This window comes from Myotis nattereri (assembly GCF_964212035.1).
Source record: "Myotis nattereri genome assembly, chromosome: 5".
Taxonomy (NCBI): Eukaryota; Metazoa; Chordata; class Mammalia; order Chiroptera; family Vespertilionidae; genus Myotis; species Myotis nattereri.
In genome coordinates this window covers 81,719,339-81,740,443 of record NC_138080.1, presented here as the reverse complement: position 1 = coordinate 81,740,443, position 21,105 = coordinate 81,719,339, and the positions used below count along the sequence as shown (strand labels likewise).

Below are 21,105 nucleotides of genomic sequence, written 5' to 3'. Positions count from 1 at the left end.
ACCCCGCTACCTGGCCCTACCCATTAGGTCCTCAGGTCTCTCATAGCCAAATTCCCTGGTTTTGCAAGACCTGGATCAACCTACAAGGAAGGCTGCTTCTCAGCCCTGACTCAGCTCCTTTTAGGAGGCTTTTGAGTGCTCTCTGGGAAGCTCCTTTCATGAGTCAGGGAATCCAATTCTAGGCACATGCACAGTGTGAAGGCTAGTACTTGGCTGACTAATAATCCGAAGAAAAGTGTGAATTCTTTGCGCTGAAATTCTGGGCTTCAAGCACTAAGGCCTGTCATCGGTGGTTGCAGAACTCTGGTCTCTGGAAAGTTGGTGAGGACAGTTTTGCTGTGAGGAGGCAGGAGCCAACTTAGGGCTGTATTCACAGAGCGGACACAGGGCTGTCCTGAACCCCCAGCAGTGCTGAGGGCTGCAGTGGGCAAGGTGTGCATCGCACATCCCTCTGGGGGTCAGAGACTGCCCCGCCCTGCAACGTAAAAAATGACAAGCTGCAGCGGCACCGGCTGTGCGCTCAGAAAGGCTCTGTCCCACTTCTCCAGCCCCCAGCCCCTTACCAAAGCTGGCCCAGGAAGGGTGTGTGTGTGTGTGTGTGTGTGTGTGTGTGTGTGTGTGTGTTTCTCATCAAATTCTGGAGAGGAGCAGGGAAGGAACCTCCCTGCCTGATACTGTCACTACAATCAATCCAGGCCACAGTTCCCAGGCACTACTCCAATTCAGTGGGAGAAACCACAATTAGGATTTCAGAACAGAGATTTTAATCAGATTCAATCAAATTGGATTGAATAGACTCATCTACTCATTTGCCATGTAACCTTGGCAGGTGACAGCCTCTCTGCCTCAGTTTCCTCTGCTGTAAAATAGGGGCAAGATTAGTAATATACACCCCACAGGGTTGTTGGGAAAATTAAGAGACTGGCATGTGTGGGGAGCCTCTATAGGGTTAAACCTCCGACTGACCTGTTGGCAAAGTCACAAACAAGCCCCAGCTTAGAGGGCACAGTCTTCTTAGCATAATTAGGCTTGACCTTATAATGCTCCCTAGATCTTACCTGGGAAGCTAATGGGCTGAGGGAAGTCCAACAAGAACAAAAACAAGTGACACTCAGAAGAACAGTGTAACTTTGGTAACCACTACCTTGTTTACCTCTGACTATAAAATAAAGGCTCAGTTTGCCTCAGGATCTTTCTCTGTGGCCTCAGCCAGGCACAGGGAGATCCACGGAGACTAAAGAGAGCTAGAGAGTTCTGTCTCCGTGTAAAACATTCTTCGCCGACTCCGTCCACACCTTTGGGACCCCTGGACCGCTGGGGCTGGTCCCTGGCAGGCATGTAAAACACTTAGCAGTGCCTAGCACATTGTAAAGGGGTCAATAAATGTTCACTGATGTTATTACTGTTATTCAAATGACAATGTTATTCAAATGACAATGACCCTTTAGGCAGACCCCTCCCTGACTGAGTAAAGAGCAGGCCTCTCGTAGCAGATCCAGACAGACAGAAAGAGGGCTCACCCGGACTCTGGGGAGAAGCCTCAGAAATAAACAAGAGGGGAGAAGGCAGAGCCATAGGCTGTTCTGGGAGCGAAGGCCTGCGAGACCAGCGGGGCCTTTACTATCGGGAAGAGATAACAGGGCCAGTGCACCTCCAGGAGACCCATGCTGGCGGGGAACTGCCAGGAACGCAAGGTCCTGCCCTCACCCCAGCTCGTGCAGGCACACACACAGTCCCTTCACCTTGCCTTTGGCCTCAACCAACCACATGGCATCAGAACCCAGGTTCAGGTTGGGGAAACATGGTCACATCTTTGAGAAGTATGACTCTGGGAATTCAGACAGGGCTCAGAACAGAGCAGCACCCAGGGCAGGAGGCAGGGAGCCAATACATGGAGCCTGGGACAGAAGAGGGACCTAGTTAGCATGGGAACAAACAGGACAGCAACACAGGGGCTGTGACCAAGTGCCACAGACAGACCTGCATCCTGACTACCAGGCCCATGCCTAGTGATAACCTGCCCCATCACTGAAGGCCCAGGTACTCCAGGCTCGGTGGCCACTCACCCCAGCAGGAAACCACAGTGGGCCTCACAGGCACCTGCCTAAACCATCTGCGATTTCTTAGCTTCTCTGTACAGACACTGACACCCATGAGCAGAGACAACAGCCTGCCTCCGGGATCTGGCTGTGCGCCCCTTGATCGACCTCTTCCTTCTCGCCCTGCCAGAAGAATGGCTCCTGCCCCAGGGCAGAACAGTGCCCCCTCTCCCTGTCGGATCCAGGAACAGCTGCCGGATTCATTTGTGGGACCCTCCCAGGGTCCAGGCCAGAAACCTCGCCGAGGTTGGGTTACTGTGTGAAAGGCTTTTCTCCACCTGACAGATCTTTCTGCTCCTCTGAGAAGCATCTGATCTGCTGTCTGGCAAACTCCTCCCTTCATCCTCCAGCATCTACAACAAACCCCCCAAAGCAACCAGCTGGGGACTAAAACTGCGGCCACAGCTAAGCATGTACTCGTGCCTTCTCCCCTCATCCTAGTGCAGACCCGTCAGCACCCCTTCCTTCCTGCTGGGTTCAGGCTCCATCCAGTTCAGCTTGCCCCCAACTCGGGCCTCCCCTTCACCTCCCTGAGCTTCAGTGTCGTGACCTGTAAAAAGCAGGGTTGACTGTGGTGTCTGCAGTGAAGCTCCAAAGAAATTAAAATGGGTTGGCAACAAGGTATCATTTGACTCCTAGCCTCTCCCCTCCCGGCCTCTGCAGCCCTGTGCCCAAGCAGTAGGAGAAGGCAACAGTCAGCCTGAGAAGAGAGAAGAGGCTCCCAGCATCTCCTTGGGGGCCTTCCGGATGGAGGCCAGCCCATCAAGACCTTTCTGACTCTGAGCTGCTGCTACCGCACTGTCATTACGATCATTTGAAACAGCCTCAGGAACATCAAGCAGTCCTTAAGAGGAAGGCGGCACGGAGACGGGGGGCAAAGGGGAGTCTTCAGATGAAAAGGGCAGGCAACAGAACAGGACACATTACGGGGCGCGAGGCCAGCGCTGGGGGTAAGGACAGGAGACTTTCCCTTTGTGTGCCAGCAAGGTTTTCATTCCTGTGTCACTGAAACAGAACAAGAAAACAGGACTGTCTCAGAAATGGCTGGCTTATGTCTAGGGTTTACAACTGCCTGAACTAGACGAGGAGTTCCCAAGTGCGGGTACAGGCTTCTCCGTGAGCTGCCCCGCGGGGCCTGAGGCACACAGGGCGGCACGAGGTGGACGGGAACTAGGAGCACGCAGTGGCAGTCAACACGCAGCCCCCAAAGCCTTCCAGCCAGGGACAGGTGGCCACAGTGGCAGGGACTCACAAGGCCGTGTGCCCACGGGCTAGGTCCTCACTGTACCAGGGGCTCAAAGTCTGCCGGGGCACTGGCGACTGTCCTTGGCTACGCAGAAGAGGTTGGGGTTGGCTCATTTGTGGGTTTGGAGAATTTCCAGTAAGAAATTAACACAGAAAATAACCATGTGCCCACAAAGGTAAGACTTTCACAACCAGCCATCTCCACTTCCTAACTGGTCTGGCAAATACAGAGGGGCACTGGCCTAAGGAGGTCTTTTCCAGAGGTAGACCCATGCCAGGACAGCTGAATCCATCGAAAGCCCATTACCCCAGGTGTGTACACCTTACCACTTCCCGAGGGCCCTATGACTAATTCTAAGCTGACGCAAGGAAAACCAGACCTTATGGCAACTCCGAATGCCAAGGAATTTCAGAAAAAAATTACATATAATTCTAATTATGCTAAAAATGTTGTGTAAGAACTGGATGAAATAAAACAGGTGACAAGAACCAGCAGACACAGAGGACACTGTCGTGCCTGCACAAAGCTGCACGCGTGTAAGACGAGTGGCCTAAGCCTCGGTTGTCAGTGGGCTCAGGGTTTCAGGTCCCAGGACAGACCCTGGTCTGGGGACAAGGCCAAAGAACAGCCCGACTGGGTCAGGAGGGGCAGAGTCAGTGAGAGCCTTCAACCCCTAGAGCAGCCAGCTGACGAAGGTGCACTGTCCAGTGCCATGCCCACCTCTGAGTGACAAGGGTGCCCTATAATCACAACTAAGTATTGTCAATGGCATGTAATTTGTAAAACTGAATCGTAACATTGTGAAAGCTGGTCAAATATCAAAATGAAATATGATGTTACAAGTGACCAGTGTGGGTATGTTGGAGTCTAAAATTAGATGGTGAGTAAAGCTGACTTTTCGTCTGCAAGTCCAGCCCTTGGTGGAGAAGGGCGATTCATCAGAAACTACCTTTAAAGACACCTTGCTCTTGTGTTTTAAAACTCTTACCCAAAGAATTGAAAGCAGGGACTCAAGCAGGTATTTGTTCATAGCCATGTTCACAGCAGCATATTCACAAGAGCAAAGAGGTGGAAACAACCCAGTGTCCATTGATGGATGAAAGGATAAACAAAATGTGGTCTATACATACAATGGAATATTATTCAGCCTTAAAAAGGAAATAACTCTGACCCAAGCTATAACATGGGTGAACCTTCGAGACATTATGCAAAGTGAAATAAGATAGATACAGAAGGACACATATTGTATGATTCCACTTATAGAAGGTACCAAGAACAGTCAAATTCATAGATGGAAAGGATGGTTGCCAGGGCTTTGGGGGGGGGGGGGGTTATTGTTTAATTGGTATGGAGCTTTAATTTGGGAAGATTAAAGTGACAGTTGCATAACAATGTGAAGGTACTTAATGCCACTAAACTGTATACTTAAAAACTGATTTAAAAAAATATGCCCTAGTCAGTTTCGCTCAGTGGATAGAGAGAGCATCAGCCCTCGGACTGAAGGGTCCCGGGTTCCATTCTGGTTAAGGGCACATATCTCAGTTTCCCAGCCCTGGTCGGGCACATGCTGGAGGCAACCAATCGATGTGTCTCTCACATCAATGCTTCTCTCTCTTTCCCCTCTCCCTTCCAGTCACTAAAAATCAATGGGAAAATACCCTCCGGTGAGGCTTAAACAACAGGTTAAAATGATCACTTTTATTCAATATTTTACCTCCTACATTATTTCCTCTGCTTATTCCTGAGGATTCCAGGTACCTCAACACCCTAAGGAGGAAAGACACCAGAGCCGAGCCTCAAAGCAGGCAAAACTATGCCAGTGGCTCAGGGACGTTCTGTTCCGAAGCAGTTTCAGATCTCTTCGGTTTGGAGCCTAAATCAACCTGCAGTCCCCTGGGGCCAGCCTGGACTCCAGCCAGGTCCAGGCACATCCTCGTCATCCAAAAGTCCACTCTGCCTGCCTGTGTGCCCACCTGCCTCCCGCCGCAGACTCTGGCAGACTGCTCCAGCTCCATCTCACAAGCCGGATGTGCTGAAGGAGAAACAAGCTGCCCTTGCTGACACTAAGCTCAGTCTCTCTCCCTGCTCACATGACCACTTCTCATTTTCCTAACACAGCCAACCCTGCAGGGGATTCCCGGAATAAAAGGCATCTTTCCCAACTCAGGCAGCTCACAGACCATTTAGAAAAACAGCCAGAGACCTATTGAGGAAGCTCACATTGGGTGGGACCAATGATAAACACAACTGGATTAAAAATCAGGGCAGATCCTTACAGAGAGCTAAGAAGAGTGTCAGTTTTATTACTGCTCTGTCCTCCTTTCTCTTCCCTTATGCTAATATAAGAAAATTTAAAGAAATGATGGCCAGTGAGTGGCTCACCCAGAAATGGAATCATTTGATATTGACCCTGGCTGTCACAGCCCCGGCTTCTCACTGATAGAGTCATCATGGCCTGACTCCCCTTGCCCCCAGGAAGGGCGGTGGTGACGGTAATTACTGCACGAGCTGTGATTCCATATCCTGCTTAGCAGCAGGAAAGATGCTTGGAATCACAGAAACAGTAATGAGAGAAAAGGCAAGAGTAGAACAGAAATAGACTCAGAAACCACAAGTACCCAGTGTCAGTGAATGGCTCCTGAATATAAGACGACTGCCATGATTTTGGAACTAAATAGAAATGAGAAAAACTATTATTTTCCTGGTTTTCAGGCACTGGATTACAGGGGGGAAATGGAGAGGTTACTTTGAGGGGAGCTGGCCCTTTGGAACTTGTCCAAATGGGCAGAGATCACCAAGGCAAGGCGGTAGCTGTTAGGTTCCACCAATTAGTGTCCAGGCACAGACGGGCACAGGCTGCTGTGATCGGCAGTATTAGTCTGAGTCACACTGAGTGCCGGCCTCAGAAGTCTCGTCTCGTTCAAACAGTACCCACCGAGTGTTTGATAAGGCAAATATTGCCATATCATTTTTACTGAACACAAAGTGTGTTGTTATCTTAGGTATACAGACCACAACTGGCTTCAGCACGTACCAGATTCCCGCGTTACTGATTAACAGTTCTAGCAGATATATTTATGCAAAGCACCCCAGGCTGTTTTCTTCCTCCACTGACAGGCTTAATTTTGTGATAGTAAAAATAGTTGTGTTTTCACCTAAATGCACCTCAGTTTTGGAGGCCTGGTGCAGGTGAGTTCTAAGGTCAGGGATGGGACAGGGTGACCACTCTCAACAAACATGGAGAGGAGATGACTCGAGGCAGATCTCCCTTTGTAAGGACAGTCCCCTCCCGTGCTCTCTACTCCCGCAGCGCACTGCCCACCATTTCAGAGCAACAAAGGTCATCCTTATAGACTTGGAAGGAATGGGGTGGGAGGGGTGGCTCTGCCAAGTTACCTACAATGATGCCTGCTCCTCAGTAACACTGCCACAAGCCAACAGCCACCCAGAGCCAATGACAAAGGGTCCTGAAAGCCATCATCTCGCCCACTGAGAGTGCCATTTGGCAAATGTGAAGCTAGAGCCTTCCCCAGTGGAGAAAGAGAGAGAGGGGTGCCTGCCCTGTAGGACTCTGACTAGAACTCTGCTGGTCTGGGAGATAGGGCCAGAGTTTAGGGAAGCAACTCCCTTCCATGGTCAACAATACCAGTTCTAGTCAGCCTGTCACTAAAGCTCGATGAACTTTAGTGGTTCAGTGGCTCAGTGGTTGAATGTTGACCTATGAACCAGGGAGTCATGGTTCTATTCCCGGTCAGGGCACATGCCCAGGTTGTGGGCTCCATCCCCAGTGGGGGGTGGGCAGGAGGCAGCCGATCAATGATTCTCTCTCATCATTGACATTTCTAACTCTCTCTACCTCACCTTTCCTCTCTGAAATCATTAAAATTTTTAAAAAAGAAAATGAAAAAAGTCTCCAACATCATGACTGACCAACCATCTTTCCATTGAAATAGAAGAAACAGGCTAATCCTTGTGATGAAAACGCTATGGTGGGAAACTGAGTGGGGTTGGCCGTGGAGGTGGAGCGGCTGTTCGGGAGCCTCCGGTGTGTCAGAAATAACAGAAGGCATCGCACTGCTCCCCACCCACGGAGCTGGGTGTAGCTGCCCAAGTGATGGGTTTATTTATACCACCACCGGTTTGGAGAACAGGGACTCTCAGCAAACTGGAAGCCGGGCAGACACAAGCTAGGGCACACTCTTGCAGCCCCGCTGTCATCGTTAGTCAAGTGCCCCTCCCCAGATAGCAGCACAAGCAGACCCCAATATCTTGGGCCTCGCATGTCTATGTCTCTTAGGAACACTATAGATGGGGAGAGGTGGCTCTGGCGTTGGATACCCTGGGGTCCTCTCTCAATGCCACCTCTCACAGCTTCAGTGTCTTCACCTGTCAAATGGGGAAATAATAGTACCTGCAGCCTCACTGGGTTCTTCAGGGGCTTAATGAGCTAATAGGCCAGTGATGAGTAGACAGCAGGTACTCAGTACACACTAGCTGCTGTTATTACTCCCAAGACAGAGACCTAAAGGACAGAAGGCAGGACTCCCTCAGTGCTGAGATACCCGGAAGCAACATGGGTATTATGTAAAGGTGGTAGGAGATCTATAGACTATTTTTCTCTTTACACAATGAATTGAGTCTTTTAAAAGACTGAACAAGAGACATGGAAATGGGGCAAAAGAGGCGTCTATTTCCCCTAAGTACTGCCTGAGCCCAACTCCATGTGGATGCCAGGTTACTGGGCGATAACAGGAAGGCAGGGGGCACTGCCTCCTAATGATGTCACAAGCACTCAGCCATCCTAACTACCTACTACCAATAGCAGGCTGGAGCTGACCACCAAGAATCCTTCTACCAACCCCCTTCCTCACCACCCTCTTCCCTGCTGGAACAGGGAATGATCCTGTTCAGAATTCCTTTTGACCTCTAAGATGAACCCTTCACTCCTGATTCTACCTGGATAAAAATGCTGAGGGCTCCAGTGTCACTTTCCACTCTAAGCCCCTAGGCTTGCACAGGGCACACTCAGTAGACCTGCCATACAGGAGATGTGGAAGGAATGAATTAACCAATGAGTGAATGAATGCGTGAACAACAGAATGAACAATCTCTCTTGCACCTTTTACCTCAGTTGGAAAAGCTGTTTCCGGCCTGTCTTGTAAAAAGGCTGTAGACATAGGCTTAGCTGACTATTTTCTTAAGCAACAGCAAAGCATTACTGATTAAAAATATGAAGACCCTGTCAGCCTTAAGCTCTTAAGGAAGGGAGTCACTCCTACTTCTGCCAGTTGAAACCCTTCAAGAGCTCTCGGCTCATTCTGAACCTTCCTGAAATGGCTGAGGGCAGCCCCTGGTATCTGAACCATCACTTTATCCAGAAGGGATCAGTCTGACTAGCGGAGGTCTTAGGGAACATCAAGCGAGCAAAGGGAGCTCAGGGTCCCGAGCCTGCCTGGGTCAGAGAGAGGGGACCCCGCAGCCACAAAAGACACCTTCTCCAGAGGGGCCCCTTGAGAGCCTTCAGGAGGTCATGGTTACCCACAGCTGCCCAAGGGTACATGGACAGGGATACGGGGGGGCAGAGGGAAGGAAGGGAGGATATTGATCCTTTATAAACTACCCATTATACACACACTCCCAAAGCAAAAATCTATTTTTATCCCACTAAGAACAACTCAAATAACAATCTTGAACAGTCTCCCTAAAATCCTCCAGCTGACAAGGTCTCCTAGGTTACCAAATGAACTCATTTCAAGGGCAAATGCAAAAGCTCAGAAGGAGCCAAGACGCTACTAAAAAAAGTCTAATTGAGATTTTTCCCCCCCCTTCAGGAAAATGCATCAGAATCTTTCCTAGGCTGTTCCCAACTTAGGATCTTTAAGCAGGTGTGTCCCTGGGAAAAGGGCCTGATGCCTGGGACCCCAAGGAAAAAGTTCTTCACATCACCACACACACCCCAAGTACACTCTCTAGAAAAAGAATGTGTGTGCACGTGTGTGTGTGTGTGGGGGGGGGGGGAGTGGTTCTACTCCCTTCTCCAGATTCAGAAACTCTAGTCTAAAAGCCTGAGGATGGGTAAAGGCATCACTAGGGAGTGTGCCACTTTTGCCAATCAGGATCCCAGCCTGAACCTGTAAGACACCTGTGACTGAATGAGGAAAAGGCCACGGAGCCCAGCAGTGGGAAAGGAGGGGGGCAGTAATGGCCTCTCAAAGCCAAAACGGTTGCAGCCCTGGTAGCAGCAAGCTTTCTGGCTGCGAGCTGATAACGCTTTCCGGTAAGTCCACAGGAAAGTCAATACTTCCTGGAGGAGGGAGCCACTCCCTCAAGGAGCCAAGGCAAGTCTGGAACAGCAGAAAACCGGGGCAGACCACAAATACTGCCACGATCTACTCACTGGTCTGTTCCTGAGTGTCTCCCAGCCCCGCCTGCCCGTGAGTTCAGCTGAGCGGGCAGGAGCCAGGTCCTCTCCATCAGGGGTGCTGGGCTTGGGTTACACTTGCTATACCTGGCATGGTCCATTTAAGCAAAATGCAATTTCCTTAACCTCTTAGTGGCTTGGATTTTGCAACTGAAAAAGGAGACAATAACAGCACTGACCTCTTGGGATTGTTATAAAGTTTATAGGATTAACTCCTCAAAAAGCAGCTAGCTTCATGCCAGGCACAAAACAAACAATAAATTATAGCTATTATTGTTGCTGTTTTTCCATAAGCTAGATAAAGGGCTAAATTGTAGAGCTTTCCACTGTACTGAGATTTTTATTTTATTTTCCTTTTTATTGACTTTATTGGGGTGACACTAGTTAACAAAATTATAGGGGTTTTAGGTGCCCAATTCCACAACCATCATCTGTACACTGTACTGTGTGCTCACCACACAAAGTCTGTACTAAGATTTTTTAAAACAAGAATAATTTAGAGTGGGGGAAAGAAAACCCCGCATGATCGGCAGTGTTGAAACGGACACTTCAATGAACAGTGATCACTGCTCCTCAGCAAGGACTTGCATATTCTATAGGGCTGAGATGCTGCTGAGGACACCTGGACTTGATGAATTTAAAATAAAGAAGAAAACAAAAACTGCCCAACAATACTCTCATGTAGCATATTAGCTGTAAATATACCCCATGGATAGAGATTAACACACTAGTTGAACTTCCAAAAGGGGCTGCATCATAAAAAAACTAAAAGTACACCAAAGATTTATACCGAAATGTTGACAACTATCTCTGGATAGCAAAATTATGGGTATTATTTACATTCTATAGGAGATATTTCTGTAATTTTAAAAGTTCTTTTATAAATGAGGTCCCCTGCCTGGCTGGCATGGCTCAGTGGTTGAGCATTGACCTATGAACCAAGAGTTCATGGTTTGATTCCGGTCAGGGCACATGCCCGGATTGTAGGGTCGATTCCCAGTACAGGGCGTGCAGGAGGTAGCTGATCAATGATTCTCTCTCATCAGTGATGTTTCTATGTCTCTCTCCCTCTCCTTTTCTCTCTGAAATCAATAAAAATGTTTTAAAAAAATAAATACGAGGCCCCCTTTCTGTGTCCAAGAACTGTGGTGTAACCCGGAAGTCGAAGCCTGGGGTAGAGCCGAGCCTCGAAAGTCAGGTTTGGAGAAGCCACTCTCCGGCCCCTGATCGAGCTGGACTTGGTCACCACATCTGTGTTATGCCTGCCAGGCTAAGCCCTCACTGGTGACTCAGACACCAATCCTGTCATGATGTCCCACATTTCAGCACATCTCAACTCTGGGAGCCACAATATAAGCAGAATGAAGATTTCCTCCCCGTGGCTAACCACCCTGACCACCGGGCAGCAGGAGCCTATGGGCGCCATGCCACACCGCCTGGGCACAGATCCTGGAGCCGGCCAGCTAATGCCTCATTATTTGGAAGAATAAATCCTAGGAAAGATCCCTGCCACCCTAAGTGACTCCAAACTCACAGGGTGGGCCCCACACTACAGCCTGGGCTCCCATCCTAGAGAATGACCTACTCTAGCCCACCCCCACCTTCTAGTTCCCCGAGATGCCTTTTACCCGAAGCAGGCTTTTTTATCTTGCCCACCAAACCAATTTCCTCATTGTTTATATCAACCTAAACTTTTAAAAGCTTATGTGAGAAGTGAAGGGAATGTGTATGTTATGTTTTGAAACTGAGTAAAAGTAGTATTAGAGCAGAAAACCCAGGCTGCACCTGGATGCAAGGGGGCAAAGAAGAACAATGAAGCAAACCAGCCTGTGAGCAGGGCAAGACTTCAAACACTTCCGTTCCCCCAGGCCAGCCAGGTCTGGCCAACCCAGCCTGGCCCAGTCAGCTGGCGCCGGGCACAGCCCCCAGCCAGCTGAGCAAACTGGACCTGCAAAGAATAGTTGCCTTTCATACTCCATTACCCCTGAGTGCTGGGCAGGCCAAGGCTTTTGAAAAGCAAAAGAGAATGTTTTGCATGAAGTATTTGACTAAAACAGACTGTGTCTCTGTCTGAGAAGATGAAAAACCTCAGGCCATCGTTAGGAGCCGACAGTCCCCCAGTGTCCTCACGACCCTCAGGTCCAGGAGACCTAGTGCCCTCACCAGGGGGACTTTAAGGAAGCGCTGGGCCTACCTGAGCAGGCCTGGCAAGTTAAAGCCTGAATTCACACGTATGTGGACTGAGAGTCAAAGTTGGTGCTAAGAACCCAGGACACTTACGCAAGACCAACCGCAACTGCTTTTGTGAGAAGGAAGAGCTGCAACTGAGTGTCCCCAGAGGGAACTCCTCTTACGCATAGAGCCCACCTTCTTTCTTGCTGTGACCTATGCTTGTTATTGCTAATTTTGAAGTATTTTAAGAATATTTATTCCCTAATGGAAAACAAAAGAGCATAAAAGTTAGGAATAAAACTTGAAATCAGGCAGACCTGGGTTAAATTCATGGCTCAGCGAGTTACTACTTGACTTTAGGTAAATTAATTCATTTCTCTGAATCTCAGTCTCCTCATCTCTAACATGGAAAACCACCAGGACTGCTGTATGGATTACATAAGATAGTGTACACAGAGCACCTGAATAAGACCTAAGTAGAAATGGTAACATATTTAGTGCCTGGCACTAAATTACAGAGAGCACTTAACTGGCAGTTACTGAATGAGTGAGTGGTGTTTCCAAGGGAAAAAGGAAGATGAAGTTGTAAAATATTTGTACTGATCCATGGGAGGCCATATGACACATGGAAGCATGTCAGGCTCTGGGTCAGACACCTGGGGGAACTTGAGCAAGGCATTGTAGCTTCTCGAGACTCCAGTTCCACATCTGTAAACTCTGGGATAATACCACTTATCCTGGGCTTGCTCCGCCACTGCCCAGCTCTGACCTTGGGTAAACTCTCGTCTTTAATAAGACCCATGTCACAGGGCCTCATGCTAAGTAAATGATGAAGGATGTAAGTATTCAGCACAGGCCTGACACACAGCAAAGCCTCAGTTAGCAGCAGCTCCTTAGGGCCACCTGCAGGATTCTGAGAGGAGATGAGGAGGGAAAGGAACCCAAGGCCTGAAGGAGAATGCCTCACAAGGTATCTGTGCAGGTAGAGGATGCAGGGAGTGGGGCACAATCATTCAACAACTCCTTGGTTTGAGTAATGGAATAGCATACCAAAGTCCCTGCTTTCAAGGAGCTTATATTCCAGTGGGAGGAAAAGGCAGCCAAGGAACACGTAAAGCATGGGAAGCAGGGAAAAGAGGGGGGACACAGAGCCAGAGAGAGCCAAGTTGGGGCAGAGGGAGTAGGGAGGCAAATGAAAGGCCTCCCTGACTAGGTAATAGCTGAGCAAGAACCAAGACAGGGCAAAAAGCTGCATAGATTTCTGAGGCAAGCGAAAGGCGGAGGGAAAGGGACAGGCAAAAGCAAAGGCGCAGCAGGGGGAGCGGCCTGTGAAGATGGAGCAGAGCCTGCCGTGTAACCACAGAAATAGCTTCAAATGGTCCTGTCCTGTTTAACAAGACACTGAGTTGTTTTTCAGACACAAGAGACCAAAACTGCAGGTCATGCAGCTGAAGCATGTGCAGAGAAGAGAACTTTGGCCTCCGGCTGCACCTGGAACCGGTCTCACCACCTGTCCCCATCTCCCCCCGCCCCCCACCCCACCCCAAGCTCTCTCCCCAACACACATACATACACGGGAGGACCTGGATATAACTGGAACCTGAGCGCGGTACCCTTTCAGAAGTGAAGGGTCCGCTGTTCAGGAAGATCCAGTGCTGACTCCTCCTACCATAAATGGCCAAGTTCCAAGGTCCTCCAATTAAAACTTGCCTCACCAGGCCTTTGGCACACTTGGTTCCCCCTAACTCCTTAAAATCCCTTAACCTAGTCCAGGGAATAACAGGGATTTGAGGCACTATTAAGTCTCCCAGATTCTCAGTTGGTCAATAAACTTTTCCTTACTCCAAACCTCTGACATTTTGAGTTTTGGCTTTCGAAGCATCAGGCACACAAATTTGGGTTCTGTAAGGTGGGGAGGTGAAAGGGGGGCAGCCTACTCATAGCGGACTGTGCTAGTCACTGCAAAAATTCTGGCTTTTAATCGGGCCTGGATAGAAGACAGCAGGGGCAAGAGGAGGGAGGCCAGCTATGTGGCTATGACAGTAGATGGGATGACTTTGGGGCTGCCCACAGCTGCCTCAGGCCAGTGGGAATTCTCAGTGTAGATCAGGAATGACCCTCAGTCCCTGTCTTCCCCACCTTCCCCATGAGAACTTCCTGTTTTCACCACCCTCATCCACCCACAAGCAAAAATTCAGAAAGACGTTGTAAGCTGCAAAAGGGTACTAACTTCCTCAATGCCCGTCAAAGTGCCATACACTGTACATATTACTTTATTCTTCACCACATTCCTGCAATCCCAGTTTCACAGGTAAGGAAACAGAAGTCCAGGGAACCGGAGAAACTACACCTAGATTCCTGAGCCAATGCGGCTTTTGGTGGCACCATGCAGCGTCCTTGCTGGGACATTCTGTCATCTGATACCTGGCAAAGGAAGACGGTACTGAGCTGGACTCTGCTAGAAAGGCTTCCCAGGGCAATGAAAATGCCTGATCAGAGTTTCTGATGAAGAAAGGCATAAAAGGCTCAAACACGCCAGGCTGTAATTCCATACCTCAAGCCAATGAGCCAGAGATGCCAGACCGTTCAATTCCTTCCTCTTCTATCCTCACGCTGACTGAGAGCAATGTCAGACACCAAGAAAGTGTGCGGGAGACACATGCTCCCCCCCCCCCTCCCGTCTGGGACTGTGGACTAAAGGGGAAGCCCCTCCTGACTTCTCACTGGCTGGCCAGTGACCCAGCAGGGCACTCCTGGAACGGGCGCTCTGCTTTCACTTCTTCAAATTACAAAGAACCACAACAGGGGCACTTTTAGTTCCCATCTACAGGCTTAGACACCCAGGCGAAGGCCAACTGGGCTTTTGGTCTCCATGGGGGCATCCCAAGGACTCAGCTGAAGTAGAATTTGTTTTATTTTATTTTTTAAAATATATTTTTATTGATTTCAGAGAGGAAGGGAGAGGGAAAGATAGAAACATCAATGATGAGAGAATCACTGATCAGCTGCCTTGTACACGTCCCCTACTAGGGATCGAGCCCACAACCTGGGCATGTGCCCTGACCGGGAATTGAACAGTGACCTCCTGGTTCATAGGTTGATGCTCAACCACTGAGCCACACCAGCTGGGCAGAATTTGTTTCATTTTAAATCATTATGTTGCCAGATATCACAGTCTGAACCCAGAAGAGCATGTATAAAACCCAATATCTGGATTCAAAAGAGTTAGCTCGTAAGGGAAGGGTCCCAAGGGAAAGGGACCAGATACCTAACATGAAGTCACAACCACCTTTCAAAATAGTGATATTGCCACTCATTCAACACATATTCACTGAGCATAAACATTGTGTCAGCACTGTTCCAGGTGATCTGGAAGGAGGTGAAGTAGAGAAACAACCGCCTTCGTGAAGCTTACAAGGGGAAGCAGGCACACTCAAAACAGGGAGGTTCAGTAACCTGCCAGATCCTAGGGTTACCGGGGTTTGAATCCAGCTTGCTCACACTCCACTTACCTCTGTTTACTAGGAATCTGGTGCCCTGTTGTAATTAACAGGATTTTGGGGTAGGGGTGGGGGGGCTGAGGGAGACAAGAGAGAGAATTGCTGAAAAGGAGGTATTTTCCTTTGGTGGGTGTTTGACAATCACTGTGGGATCTGTGCTGGATTATAGCAGCAAGGTATCAGGAGGAAATACGTACTTAGCATGGAATCAAGACTTATATCCAAGCCAAAACTCACTAAGCCTCTCTGAGTTTCACTTTGAATATCTCTAAAAAAAAAAAAAAGGAGGTTAGCCTAGCAGGAATAGTAAATGGATTCCTCTTACCTAACAATTCAAGCCTATTCAGAGTGGCCGAAGCCACATGTGGGCTGAGCAGAAAGAGCCACAATTGATTAGTGATGTCTGCTAGGAGCGTGGAATGGTGATTAACCTGGGTGATCATCTGAGGCCTCTCCCACTTCTGATGATTTAAGGTATCTGAGTGGGAGTCATTTCAATTTTGACGACAGAATTAAAAAACCTCTTCTTTCATGACTTTCTAACCAATTCACAGAATGTTCCTTAACAAGGCAGACTGCCAATTTTCTGACATGACACTGGAGATACTGTTGTGTTTAATTTTTAACTTTAAACGGTCTGTTACTATGGCATTTTTACAAGAACCTAGAAGAAGTTTTGTTCTTTACATGCTCCACTGAACAGGAGTTCATCCTCACCACTGGGACTTGTGGTAGTGTTCCCAAAGGTCTCCCAATCCATATGCCATTTGCAGTGAGGCCTTGCCACTCCGCCAGCAAGGAGCGATCTATTCCCCTTTCCTAGAACACATGCTAGGTAGACCTGTGGCTGCTTTGACCAATAAAATTGTTTCAAAATTAGAAGTTAGTTAATTAAAAAAAATTTTTTTTAAAGAAAGGCCTGGTAGCTTCCACTTTTGCACACTATCATGGAAGGAGCCCACTATCTGAGGCTGTCATGCTGTAAGGAGGCCCAAGCCAGACACACTGAAGGGCCATGTGGAGGGAGGGGGAAAGAGAGAGAACAGAGAAAAAAATCCCAAAGAAAAGAACATTAAATAGCTTTCAAATACATTTATGAAATAACTAGAGGCCCAATGCACAAAATTTGTGCAAGAGTAGGCCTTTGCAGCCCTGGCTGCCTCAGCCCTCACAGCCCCGGCGACCTCGAGGCCGTGCCCCCTGCCCACTGGTGGTTCCGGAAGGTCGTGCCACTGTCCGGTCTAATTAGCATATTAGCTCTTTATTATATTGGATGAGATAAACAGAGCCTTTTCACCCTAAGAAGAATTAAGATATTATTTTCTCAAAAAGGCTGATATAACACCAAAGGTAAAGAAAGAAGATGAAGTCTATGTGTTTTGCAAGCCCAGGAAGCACTTATTCTAGATAAACTCTATAAAGTTCCATATCTATCGAATGCTAGTTACAGTCAGTATAAACAATACAGGTCTAGAAATGGCCTGCACACTATAGACCGTGAGGGCTCTGCCTGGAAGACAACACCAGGCAGGCACTGGGCTGACTCTACTGGATAACCCAAATACTAGGCTGACTTTTCTTTTCATTGACATATAACATCTCAGGTAGTGCACACATAGTAAATGTACAGCTTGAAGAATGTTTATACCCGGGTTAAGGTAAAGAAGATTCCTAATACTCCAGAAGGTTCCCTGTTGCCCTTCCCAATCAATAACCAACCCCACCCGCAACCCCTACTCCACAGCCAGGAGTAAACACAATTCTGATCTTCATCACTATTGATTATTTTGGCTTGTTCTTGAATTGCACGTAACTAGAATCATACCTTATGTGGTATTTTCAGTCTGCCTTCTTTCATTCATCACAGGGTTACCTTGTCTTGAAGCAGAAAACCGGAAACTGAGATTTATTTTCAGGAAATCCCCCTCTGATGTCACAGACCTGAATGCCAACTACTCTGATTTTACTGGCTATACTTCCTGCACTCTTCTGAGCACGAGCTATTTAAAATTTATAGCAAAACAGAATCTTGGATTGTAAAAGCTTTCCTTCACAATAAACCAAATCTTTTAAAGGTATGAACATCTATTCAATCTTAGCACAGCCTCTGATCTGACACTATAAAAGTATTATCTTTCCCATATTGAGTGTAAAATTCCTCAAATATATTTTTCTTCCACGGAATCCACCCATTCTAAAGAATCCTCAAATCCTGAAATAAAATAAACTATTGATTCTGTTAGTACTTTTGATTAATAAGGGGTTAAGCTTTAGGAAAATCTCAGAGGCAGACTGAGGCCCTAAATTCAGATGAATGTGGGTCAGAAAGGACAGGAGAGAGACAAGAGTACAGCAAGAAGTTACAGGTACAAGATTCTTAAGCTGAACTATCTGAATTAGATTCTGAGATCTGCCACTTCTAGCTGGTGACCTCGGGCAAATCATTACTCCACTCTGTGCCTCAATTACTTCACTATAAAATGGGAATAACCTCATAGGATTGTTGCAAGGATTAAATGTTAATGTATATATAAAGCTCTTAGGAGACCACATGGCACATAATAAGCACTCAGTAAAAATTAAGCTGAAAGAGCTGTAAGAGAGCAACTATTCCACAAAGGTTCTGAGCCAGTCCTAGCAGTCACCAAGACATTTAGTACAGTGCTTCTCAAGATATTTCCTTTTTAACCCTTCATAGACTGATACTTTTGTAAAATGCAAGCTCACATGCTTGAATGTCAGGGAAATACCAAATTGCTCTAAATGTTTCTGAATGTTTACTCTCACTTTCTGTGCTTATCTCATCATAGCCCAGTAGCTGCTCAGGGACTGGCGCTGGTGTGCAGAGTAAATGTTGAGGAGCACTGTTCCAGCACACAAGGACTCACAAGCCAGCTGAGAACTCAGCCAGCAGGTTAAACAGAATTAGGAAAACATGTTAGTAGAGAAAACCAACCCCGAAAGTAGGGGCAAGAGGATGACTTGAGGGTCAACAAGCTGAGGGAAAATAATCCCAACAGGCTAGACCTGAAAAACAAAACTGACGCCCAGAGCAAAAAGCCAACTGGTCCTTTCCCCCACAGGTGCTCCAGGAGGTGCGCCCAGAACACATGTCGGCCTGGAAGTCATCAGCCCCACAGGGAGCAAGAGAAATGAAGAAAGTAGGCAGAACTGACTCAGGTTTCCTGAGAAAGAAGTCCTCTCAGGAATAAGAAGCCACCCTAAGCACTCACCAAGCTTTGAGAATGTCAACCACGGCACACAAAGGCCAGAGTTTCTTCTCTGCCAAAGAAAACTGGCAAACCCTTCCTTCGGTGATGTGGGACTGCGCGCACCCCGCCCCACATATCCACCTACACACACACCCGTCACATACCTGTGGTTTTAGGAGGCTCCTGAGGTCCGCCTTGCCAGCCATACTGTGGGTATCCTTGGTAGGGGTACCCCTGAGGAGGGGGGTAAGGTCCTCCCATAGGTCCTGGAGGGTAGGCTTCAGGCCCCATTGGTTGTTGTGGATAAGGTGGGTACGGGGCCGTCGGGCCAGGGCCCGAATATGGTGGAGGGTTCCCTGGGTTCATTAGGGAACTGCAGAATATACCTACAAGACAAAGGATAAAAATTATTTGCATTTAATCAGTGGAAATCATTAGGAAGCGAATTTCAACCCAAGAGATCTTTTACAAAATGCCATAAAGGTATTTCAAACCTCTTGCAAATCTGCAGCTCTGCCCATTGTGTTTCCTACTCACCATCATAATTGGCAAATACCTTCTGTATGTTTATCTGCCTTTGTCTGACTTCCCCACTAGACGATAGGCTGGGACAGCAGAGATCAGGTCTCTTCTGAATCATCACCATGACCCTAGAGCTTAGCATTGTGCCTGGCACAAGGCAGGCGCCTCAATAAATGTGTTGAGTGACGAACAGGATATTATTTTGTGTTTCAATTGCCTGAAATGTCCATAAATGTGACTGGACAGCTCTAAGAAGAAAGCACAAGGTCTAACAGCACTAATTATAAGTCAGATCAGCAGACGCTGACCCAGTACTAGCAGTCCTCCAATAAACAGGGTTGGGCCACACGGGGTTTTCTAACAAGCAGCACTGCCAGCAGCGACCGACCAAAGTGTGTAACTGCCGCCACTGCCCTGGGCACTGGGTGATCTGGTTGCTCCCCCGGACCCATACCTCTAAGCAGCTGAGCAGCGTGCTCAGTCATCACTGGACACGGGCAGAGCTGTCTACCGAGGATGCTGAGCATCTCCCCTGACCATCCAGGCTACTGGGACCTTGGAGCGGCTCACCAGGAACCCCCACTTGTGTTTATAGGTTCCTGTTCTCAGTGGCTTGCTTCTGTGAGGGAGGCCGTTGCTTCCCAGCCTCCACGCCTGTTAACCATTCTCCTGATTGGGCTTCTAGTCTGCAGGGCCAGCACCTCATTTCCATCATGCTTGTGACCTCCACAGTGCCCGACACAATGACTTCCAGAGGAAAAGCATTACTGGGGAATGCAAAGTCCACACCGGATGAACAGGGAGATGCCTGTCATCTTGCTGCCTTGTGCTATTACCCATCTCTAGTATTGCTATTAAACTTTTTACCTATTTGAGTTTCTTCTATTCTTAATTAAATAGTAAGTTAGTAGAGGGAACAGTCTCATACCCAAAACTTATTATTTTGAATATTACTAAATATTCAGTAAATACTTAATTTAGTAAATACTTAGTATTTACTAAATTTTACTTAATTCTTTTTCATAACATGCAAATAAGTGACTCTATATGACTCTACATTAAGAACAGAATAGCCATTAAGTAAGGATCCTCAGAAAAATCTGAATTAAAATTAACAGACTTTGTTGGCTGCCCACACGACAACCATATCCTCCCTTAGTAACAGCAGTCAGATTTCCAGTTTAGGCATCATCCATTCTTCCTGCAGTTCATGTACTTAGGGAAGCTCACCCTGTACCAGCTCCATGGAGAGCCCAACTTAACCTAAGTCAGTCCAGGTCACCCTTCCTTTTGCATCAAGATTGATTCAAAGGAATCCAAGGTTAAGCCAATCACAAATGGCATCCTTGGCCACTGGGATTGGTCCTGAAGTGGTTTGGTCAGCTAAAAGCGTGGGGGCTCTCTAACACACTCCCAACGTTCCCTTCCCCTTAGCACAGGCACACACAAAGCCTAGCAAGGACATGTCCTACAAAGTTGCTGACAGCCAATGTTCAGACCTGAGGGAGCCAGTCTCAAAATGAAGTAGGCACTTGAGAAAGGCAGAGCAGAAAGAAGGATCCTCAGATGACTTTACTTATTTATTTTATTATTTTACTAGAGGCCCAATGCATGAAATTCGTGCAAGAGTAGACCTTCCTTTCCCCGGCTGCCGGCACCAGCTTCCCTCTGGCACCTGGGACCCGGGCTTCCCTCGAAGCCCTGGCTTCAACCCGATTAGATCTGTGCTGGTCTAATTAGCATATTATGCTTTTATTATTATAGATCTTATTTTTTAAATTGCCATTATTTTTTTTAATTAAAAAAATTGATTTCAGAAAAGAAGGGAGAGGGAGAGAGAGATAGAAACATCAATGATGAGAGAGAATCATTGATCAGCTGCCTCCTGCACGCCCCACACTGGGGATCGAGCCGGCAACCTGGGCATGTGCCC

At 47.8% G+C, this 21,105-nt stretch overlaps 1 protein-coding gene across 3 annotated transcripts in view; it reads right to left on the bottom strand.

Moving 5' to 3' along the window:
- CYSTM1 (cysteine rich transmembrane module containing 1) overlaps positions 1-21,105 on the bottom strand; it is a 52,335-nt gene that overhangs the window by 16,527 nt on the left and 14,703 nt on the right. For all 3 annotated transcript variants that reach the window (XM_081090818.1, XM_081090816.1, XM_081090817.1), the window contains exon 2: positions 18,815-19,036. In XM_081090818.1, the coding sequence (XP_080946944.1) occupies positions 18,815-19,016 (202 nt within the window). In that variant the 5' untranslated portion in view covers positions 19,017-19,036. The remainder of the gene's footprint in view (positions 1-18,814; positions 19,037-21,105) is intronic.